The following is a 10,046-nucleotide window of genomic DNA, read 5'->3' as shown; positions in this document are numbered from 1 at the left end:
ACGTGGAGGCGGCTCCTGTGAATCCATCACGGTCACGAAAGAAATGCAAAAATCTCACAGTGTAGCGATCAGGCAGACGGAACGCAATTTATTCACTACCAGAGCCCTGATATCACAGTAGATTTCAGTGCATGACACACCCATCCGCTGGTCATACCAAGGACCAATTTGGCTCACTTATGCAACAGAGTGCTCAAAGATACCAAACGTCAAGACAGGTAAACCAAAACCGAATAAGTTTGCCCTCGGCAAAGGAGTAGTCCGAGACGTTTGAAGTCACACTGTTGGTACAGTAAGAACTTCAGCACAGGCGCCCCAGCCTAAACTACTTGCAAGTGAAGTCAGTCTCTGGACAGGTCTCAAGTACCAACCACCCACGCCAGAGCTTCGACCTGAAGTGCTTACCAGACCAAAGTCCCGCACCCAAATGCTTCCCACCTACCCAGAAAAAAATTCCATTTTCCCCCCAAAGTGCACGAACAACACCGCATTCACACCGTCTTCGGCCAATCACAGGGCTCTAGAGGCGCTAAATCTCCCCTCCCACACAACAGCACAAACTCATGTTGAACCAGGGCAAGAGTTAAGTAATCTGCATCTCTAAAAAAAAAAAGAAACTGCCAACTACTGCCTTTTTTAAGTTTTCACAGAGTGCGATAAGATGATTTGCTCTGAAGTCATGAGTCTTCCCATGGCAACAAGCGAACAGAGCTTGTTAGTCCTAGCTATGAGGTGTAATAAAGATTCCATCTCTAAACGTTTTCTCAGATGCTGGTGTTTTCTTATACAACAGGGGCGGCCAAGGGAAGTGGCTCACTGGCCTTCTTGCAATATCGACAAACATGAAAACGCGTGAATTTTTATTACACATGGCTCTACACACAATGCCTGGTTTACGACTCCACTGTGTAGAGGCATTCCTTTAGACCATTGTCCCTGCCCAGGCTTCTGCTGGCACTGCAGCAGGTATCGCGGCGTTGTTCTGTTGGAGCCCTGTCCCGACGAGGGGCTGCCTTGTCTGCCCCGTACAGCTGTGAACTTGTCCAGCAAGATTTTCAAAGGGATGGGCTCACTGACAATGGCTTTCAGCCCCAAACAAGCTGTTTCTAAGAGCTAAGAATTATAAAAATGGTTCAAATGGCTCTGAGCACTATGGGACTCAACTGCTGTGGTCATAAGTCTCCTAGAACTTAGAACTACTTAAACCTAACTAACCTAAGGACATCACACACATCCATGCCCGAGGCAGGATTCGAACCTGCGACCGCAGCGGTCGTGCGGTTCCAGACTGTAGCGCCTTTAACCGCTCGGCCACTCTGGCCAGCTAAGAATTATAAAAATACCTCATGCTTTTAGTGCCCTACCAGGCTCCACAACGTCTACTCAGGACGTTAACTTTCTGGTGTCTCACTCAAGGTGCATCAGGTTGTAATAAAACCTTTAATAGTTATCTGTATGCGAAAAATAGGTGAGACAGTAAGTTGTCCTTTCTCATTACCAAACTTAATAAATCATTCAAGAAGGGTAACAGAGTGTTTCTTCTAGAAATAGCAGACAATCAGTTGTTAGTATTTCACTTACCCAATGAAGTGAAGTTTAAACAGACTGTAAATCGTTTTCTGAAGAAGAGTGTGCCTAGAAGCGGATTAAGAACCGAAAAGACCGACCATGGTTTGACAACGAAATTCGGAAGATGTTGAGGAAGCAAAGGCTGTTGCAGTCTCAGTTGAAAAGAGAAAGTGCAGACCACTGCAGGCAATGGTTAGTTAAGATTCCTGCACCTGTGAAAAGATCTATGCGCGATGTATATAACAACTGCTACTGTCATACCTCGGGAAAAGATCAGGCTGAGAAAATTTTGGTCCTATGTGAACATCACTAAGTGGTTCTAAGCTTTCCATTCTCTCACTCGTTGAACAGACTGATGTGGCCGTAGAGGATAACAAAACGATAGCCGAAGTTCCAAATTTCGCGTTCAAGAAACCGTTCACGCAGGAGAAGCGAACAAACATACCATTATCCGACCACTGCACAGAGTCCCATATGGATGACATCTAATAAGCATCCCTACGCAGAGAAACTACTGAAAGACTTAAAAATAAATAAGTTTCCAGATCTGGATGGAATCCCGATTCGGGTTTACAAAGATTACTCTACGGCATTGGCTCCTTTACTTAATTTGCATTTATCGCGAATCTCTCGCCCAGTGCAAAGCCCCAAGCGACTGGAAAAAAGTGTAGGTGACTCTTCTATATGAGAAATGTAAAGGATAGGACCCGCAAAATTACAGACCAATATCCTTAACATCTGTTTGCTTCAGAATTCTAGAACACATTCTGAGTTCGAATATAATAAATTTCCTAGAGACCGAAAACGTTATGACCACGTATCAGCACGGTTTCAGAAAGCATCGCTCGTGCGAAACTCAGCTTGCCCTTTTCTCACATGACATACTGTGAAATATGGTTGAAGTGCAACAGGCAGATACCAGATTTCTAGATTTCCGAAAGGAATTTGACACAGTGCCCCACTGCAGACGCTTAACGAAGGTACGAGCATATGGAATAGGTTCTCAGGTACCTGAGTGGCTCGAAGAAGTGGTAGAACCCAGTTAGTTGTCCCCGACAGCGAGTGTTTATAAGAGACTCGTGTACCGTCAGAGTGCCCCAGGGAAGTGTGACAGGACCGCTATTATTTTCTATTCACACAAATGATCTGGCGGATGGGTGGACAGCAATCTGCGATTGTTTGCTCATGATGCTGTGATGTACGGGAAGTTGTCGAAGTTGAGTGACTGCAGGAGAGTACAAGATGACTTAGGCAAAATACACTACTGACCATTAAAACTGCTACACCACGAAGATGACGTGCTACAGACGCGAAATTTAACCGACGGGAAGAAGATGCTGTGATATGCAAATGATTAACTTTTCAGACCATTCACACAAGGTTGGCGCCGGTGGCGACACCTACAACGTGCTGACATGAGGAAAGTTTCTAACCGATTTCTCATACACAAACAGCAGTTGACCGGCGTTGCCCGGTGAAACGTTGTTGTGATGCCTCGTGTAAGGAGGAGAAATGCGTACCATCACGTTTCCGACTTTGATAAAGGTCGGATTGTAGCCTATCGCGATTGCGGTTTATCGTATCGCGACATTGTTGCTCGCGTTGGTCGAGATCCAATGACTGTTAGCAGAATATGGAATCGGTGGGTTCAGGAGGGTAATACGGAATGCCGTGCTGGATCCCAACAGCCTCGTATCACTAGCAGTCGAGATGACAGGCATCTTATCCGCATGGCTGTAACGGATCGTGCAGCCACGTCTCGATCCCTGAGTCAACAGATGCAGATGCAGTTTGCAAGACAACAACCATCTGTTCGAACAGTTCGACGACGTTTGCAGCAGCATGGACTATCAGCTCGGAGACCATGGCTACGGTTACCTCTGACGCTGCATCATAGACAGGAGGGCCTGCGATGGTGTACTCAACGACGAACCTGGGTGCACGAATGGCAAAACGTCACTTTTTCGGATGAATCCAGGTTCTGTTTACAGCATCATGATGATCGCATCCGTGTTTGGCGACATCGCGGTGAACGCACATTGGAAGCGTGTATTCGTCGTCGCCATACTGGCGTATCACTTGGCGTGATGGTATGGGGTGTCATTGGTTACACGTCTCGGACACCTCTTGTTCGCATTGACGGGCGTTACATTTCAGATGTGTTACGACCCGTGGCTCTACCCTTAATTCGATCCCTGCGAAACAACACATATCAGCAGGATAATGCACGACCGCATGTTGCAGTTCCTGTACGGGCCTTTCTGGATACAGAAAATGCTCGACTGCTGACCTGGCCAGCACATTCTCCAGATCTCTCACCAATTGAAAACGTCTGGTCAATGGTGGCCGAACAACTGGCTCGTCACAATACGCCAGTCACTACTCTTGATGAACTGTGGTATCATGTTGAAGCTGCATGGGCAACTGTACATGTACACGCCATCCAAGCTCTGTTTGACTCAATGCCCAGGCGTATCAAGGCCGTTACTGCGGCCAGAGGTGGTTGTTCTGGGTACTGATTTCTCAGGATCTATGCACCCAAATTGCGTGAAAATGTAATCACATGTCAGTTCTAGTATAATATATTTGTCCAATGAATACCCGTTTATCATCTGCATTTCTTCTTGGTGTAGCAATTTTAATGGCCAGTAGTGTATCTAGTTGATGTGGTGAATGACAGCTGGATATAAATACAGAAAAAAAGTAATTTAATGCAGATGAGTAGGAAAAACAAGCCTGTAATGTCCAGACAGAGCATCAGTAGTGTCCTGCTTAACACAGTCTCGTCGTTATATTTGGCGTAACGTTGCAAAGCGATATGAAATGAAACGAGTATGTGAGGATTATGATAGTGAAGGTGAGTGGTCGACTCCAGTTTTTTGGGAGAATTTTAAGAAAGAGTGGTTCATCTGTTAAGGAAACCGTATATAGGAAGCTAGAGAGATCCACTCTTTTTCAGTATCGCTCGAGTGTTTGGGCTCAGCACCAGGTCGGTTTAAAGGTAGACACAGAAGCAATTCAGAGGGGGGGGCTGTAAATCTGTTACCAGTAGGTTAGCACAATACGCAAGTATTACGGCAGTGCTTCGGTAACTCAGATGGGAATCCCTGGGGAGAAGAAGACGTTCTTTCCAAGGAACACTACAAGGAACTGGCATGTGAAGGTGACTGCCGCCAACGAGTGTTTTGCTTAAGGACCACGAAGATAAGATACGACAAGTTAGGGCTCATGCGGAAGCATATAGACGGTCGTTTTTCCCTCACTCTATTTGCGAGTGGAATGGGAATGGAGATGACTAGTAGTGGTAGAGGGTAACCCCCGCCATGCACCGTATGGTGGATTGAAGAGTATGTATGTAGATGTAGATGTAAAAACAGCTTTCTCTATCTCCGTGTTTTCTTGAGTGGAATCTTCCACTGTGACATCTTCAAAATTTTGTTAGAATGTTGTTCCGAATAATCAGGCTCTGTTCGTGTCATTGGCTGACCTCTAGTTACCTATTTTGATAGAGTGAGTAAGTGTTGGTGGGGCTGCTTTTTCGCAGAATGCTCAGGAGGATAGAGAAGCGAAGTTTTTCAGACACTTCTTCTCCGACATCAGACCTGGACCAGCGCAGATACTCTGGACTCTGCGTTCAGACTTCGATCTGGATGGGCTATGAGACTCACTGCTACCAGACCCTGAGAGGTGCAAATTCTGCTCTCAAACTCTGACGCCGACTTTTGCTTTGGAAATCACTGCTTTGCTGAATAGGATGTAGTTCGAATATGCGTTCATACTTGTGAGGAGAATTTTAGGAGACACGATATTTATTTAGTTCCGTGCCAGTGATACAATTTCTTCTCTAGGTAGTTTCACGAGTGAACGTCAACATAATGGATCGTGTCAAGACGTTTCTACAAGGTTGTTCATGGAGTGCCAAGAGCATGTCGTTAGGTTCTTCCTTGTCTCATTAACATCATCTTCAGATAATATGACCCACGAAATTGTTTCTGCACCACTGAAGACTGAGAAATAATGTAACAGTGCTCCTCAGAGCGACTAACTTTCTTCTTGCCTTACCCGTGCACATGTGGCCTACGCATAAGTGTTTAATGAACAATCCGAGTGGTTCTTTACCATGTTCATTAATGTCCTTGTTTCTCTGTCGCCTGTGAATGTCCTGTAGATTTATTTTTATTTTTTACTTGTGTAGGGCGTAAAACTGAGTACATTTGGACCCATTGTATTTATTCCATAGGTAGATAATCACTACCCCCATAATTTAAATAATTAATACAAGACCAGCACCCTCGATTAATTTACGAAAGCTTTTCTGCATTAGACAGTCGTTAGCCAATGCGACTGCCATTCCCAACAGTACGACATTGCCTGCAGCCTATCTCCTGGGCCAGTGACCATATCGGTTGGACCCTAGACGACTGGAAAACCGTAGCCCGGTCAGATAAGTCCAGGTTTAAATTGGTAAGAGCTGATGGTAGGGTTAGAGTATGGTGCACAACCCACGAATCCGTGGACCCTAGTTGTCAACAAGGCATTGTGCAAGCTGGTGATGGCTTCATAATGGTGTGATCTGTTTTTACATGGAACGAACTGGGTCCTCTGGTCAGAGTGAGCCAATCATTGACAGGAAATGTTTATTTTCGGCTACATGGAGACCATTTGCGCCATTCGTGGACTTCGTGTTCCCAAACAATGGTAGAATTTTTGTGGATGATAACGTGCCATGGCACTGGGCCAGAATTATTCGCAATTGGTTTGAAGAACATTCTGGACAATTCGAGTGAATGATTTGGCCAACCGGATTCCTAGCAATTATGGACGGCTATAGAGGCAGCATGGCTCAATGTTTCTTTATGGGACTTCCAACGGCTTGAGTCCACGTCATGTCGAGTTGCTGCCCTATGTCAAAAGGAGGTCCGACACGACATTGGGTGGTGTCCCATGACATCTGTCACCCCATAGGGATCGCGAAGATAAGATTAGATTAATTGCAGTTCGCACATAGGAGTTTTAGTAATCAACTCTTCTTCGCTTCAGACGTGAATGGAACGGGGAAAAGCCCTAATAACTGGTATAACGGGATATACTCTGTCACTATTTCACAGTGCTTTGCAGGGTAGGCTATAGATGTAGATCATTTAGAGTTTAGAAGTTCGATTCTACAGCGGCCGGAAACCGATGACCAACATTTGAAATGATTGTAGGTTAGTTCTTACCTCAACTTCGGAGTTATTTCTGACTCACTAGTTTTGTAATGCGCAGATATCACGGAATCTGTAATGGGCGGATAGTCGAAGAAGGTTATACTATTGTTGCCCTTGGAAATGAACTCTAGCTTTTGTTTCGGGGCGTTCTTATTTACTTATTTGTTTGGCTTTCGGCAGCTGACGGCCATTTAGCATGCTAAAAGGTGAATGATTGACATAGTAAAAACTATAAATTGCCGATATGATACCAAAGCATAGTGATATAATTGTAACAAATGGTTTAGAAGCCTGCTGTTAATTGACATGTACATAAGATATTTTACATAGGTTTTGCTAATTTAATGGAATAAATGAATGAACAACATAACAACATTAGCTATTCACGATGACGTAGTGGCTTTCTGAAATGCCATGTTTTACATAATATAACAAACAGGAGCGGCGGCAAGGGGGGGGGGGCTGAGTGGCTGAGGGGGCTATAGCCCCCCTCTCAATGGAGTATCAAATTACGCTGGATAAAATTACTTCAGAAATCAGCGAATATATTCCTCCAACAGATTCAATCATTTTTTTATAATTATGTAGCAATATAGGTTACAATGTATCTCAAACACATTTTAACAAAAGAATAATTATTTTAACAATAAGAATAAACCAATAAATATCATTTAACTTAAAATGGGCGTCTTATTATTTATTAATACACATTTTTACCCTGACCTCCAAAACAGTTACCAAAAACTACTTTAAGCAACACCAAATTTTACCATATTGTCGGTGGAGGACCCCAACTCTACCCTTGGTTAAGCGAAATTCCATTACCCCAAACGCCCCCCCCCCCCTTCTCCCATTAGCCCCCCCCCCCCCCCCCTCCTTGACCGACTTCTAGAATGCCTCTGATAGCAAAGTAGCTCTTTTCTAGTTTTCTTTACGTTTTATTTTCTTATACAGCATTTTTCATCTTTTCCCGCTTTCTTTGCGTGTATGCTTCCATTTTACTAAATTTGTACATATTTGTTTATTTTAACATGTGTCAGGGCGCTGATGACCTCGACGTTGACCGCCTGTAAGCTCCAACACACACACACACACGCACGCATTCCAAAATCCCAAATGACTATCTAGTATAGCGCATGAACCATATTAGTAGACACTGCTGCGTACTGTTTTGAATACAGTATTCTGTAGATACCGGTATAATTATATATGATGAATGCTTTGTACGACCGATAATTTTATTTGAACGGACAATCATTTGATTTTATTGCACGGGAAAAAAAATAGATGCGTGAAACAAGGCCACATACCGTTAAAGATGGAACCTAAATGATACATATTTAATGAGCGAATTGGCAAACGAATATCCACTACAGAATAATGATTGCGAATAGGGTATCACTACGTGCAGTCTTCGCCACATAAAATGGAAGGGTCTCTGTTTCACTTCTCTACGACTGTCTACACCTGATTTTACGCAGGTACTTAAAAGTGTCTTATTATATAAATTTCTGTTCGATGAAATGGTTGTATTTCACATGTAAGCCTATGAAACCTCAGTTACATTGACACGCTCCACCTTAGGGGAAACTGCGAAAAACCACCGATAGTGAAACATACAATTAACTAAATAAGCGCGGGGCACTCAAACAATGTTAGATTATGACGTTTCACAATACTTCCAGTCTTTTTATTTTATTCATTCATTTACTAGAGAGTATTTGTTTGTAGTTCTGTCATTAACAACGCTCTGTCGCTACTATTCTCCTTTGTTAACAGCTTTATCAACCGAGCCGCAGACCATAGATACATAAAATATGGATCACACTTATTACGGATATCACATGTGAAAGTAATACTGCCAGCATTTACACGCGGTGAACTGAAATACCGGCTCGCCGTGGCGTGTACGTAGGCGGCATCTCTCACAGTATGCGTTTATAAGACAAATTCGGTCGCAGCACGCAGTGTGGTAGTAGATATCGATTTGAGCTCCCCATCTCCAAACGAATTCTTACCGTTGGTTCGCTTTTCTCCCTTCCCCTGTTCGTCACGGCACCGCAAGAACATATTCAGGTCACGATAGGTGGGAGGGGGTTGCGCACGTGTTACGATGGGAATCGCGACGTCACGCATAGCAGCGTAAAGTACTGAACAGCTGCGGAAGTTGCCGCAGTGGTTGTCTGCCGTTCGGCGAGGAGCAGTGCGGTATGACAGAAGATGACAACATTATCTACGGTCTTCACACATATTTACACAGACAGTGCGTCGTCGCGCGTAGCCTTATAGTGGCCAAGTACTTCAAGCAATCACTATGAAAAACAAAACAGAGACGCAATATTTTAAATAGTAATGATGGTGGCAGGCTGAAGTACAATGGACCCTTTCGGCATCACAAACGACAAAATTTCCGTGGAATCAGAATCTTGCACAGACACAGAGAACCATGTAGTGACAGATAATTGGACGGCGACATCCAATGCTTTCCTAACAAGCGAGGATATTGAGCTATTCAACAATGAATCTGACAACGAGCCTGAGCCTGAAACTGCGCCCAAGTCTGACACTGACAGCAACACACACAGTACGAGTCAACCAAGTGACGGCGCCAAGGGGCGAATTGGAAGTGGTAACAGAAAGAGATCCCAAGGCAAGAATAGGTATTCGAGAGCGTACAGAATCGTTGTATCCTACGAAAAACTACGCGAATTAAAGCAGAAAGTCGATCAAGCCATAAAGGTAAGCAATATATTTTGCATGCGCAACATTAATGCCATACTCATTATTTCGGAGAATTAGCCACGCGTACTGTAGAAGTACCTCCTGATTTTCCTACCCCCATGAAGCTGTAAAGACCCAATGGTGAAAATAAAGATAACAGTGCTACTCGGCTCAACTCTTTCTCTTCAGTCTTGGGTAGCTAGCATTTTTGTATTTTATAAAAAATACGACTCGATATTAAGCTTTTGGAATATTCACTTCCTAGAAGATTCTGTGCTGCCAAATTTAAAATGGGGTGTTATAATTTGACTCATTATTTCATGCTGGTATTGCCCTGTGTCATACTGCATCTCTACTACTAAGAATGATTTATGGACCAATAAAGTGCAGTTAACAATATATTGGGCCTACTTCTGATTAGAATCAAAGATGAAATAAATTCTATGTTTTCACATTCTTGTTGTGTACGGTAATTATCGCAACGGTACACTACTATTTCAATTTGTGGGGTAGACATAATTTTCAGCTGAAACTTAATTTTGGCCACAT

At 43.7% G+C, this 10,046-nt stretch overlaps 1 protein-coding gene across 1 annotated transcript in view; it reads left to right on the top strand.

Annotated features, from left to right (window-relative positions):
• The first annotated feature begins 8,876 nt into the window (after nucleotides 1-8,876).
• LOC126161550 (tubulin glycylase 3A-like) overlaps nucleotides 8,877-10,046 on the top strand; it is a 156,390-nt gene continuing 155,220 nt past the window's right edge. The window contains exon 1 of the mRNA XM_049917485.1: nucleotides 8,877-9,515. Coding sequence (XP_049773442.1) covers nucleotides 9,153-9,515 — 363 coding nt within the window. The 5' untranslated portion in view covers nucleotides 8,877-9,152. The remainder of the gene's footprint in view (nucleotides 9,516-10,046) is intronic.

This window comes from Schistocerca cancellata, chromosome 2 (genome assembly GCF_023864275.1).
Source record: "Schistocerca cancellata isolate TAMUIC-IGC-003103 chromosome 2, iqSchCanc2.1, whole genome shotgun sequence".
Classification (NCBI taxonomy): Eukaryota; Metazoa; Arthropoda; class Insecta; order Orthoptera; family Acrididae; genus Schistocerca; species Schistocerca cancellata.
The sequence above is the reverse complement of the archived record's forward strand: the minus strand, read 5'-3'. Positions and strand labels throughout refer to the sequence as shown.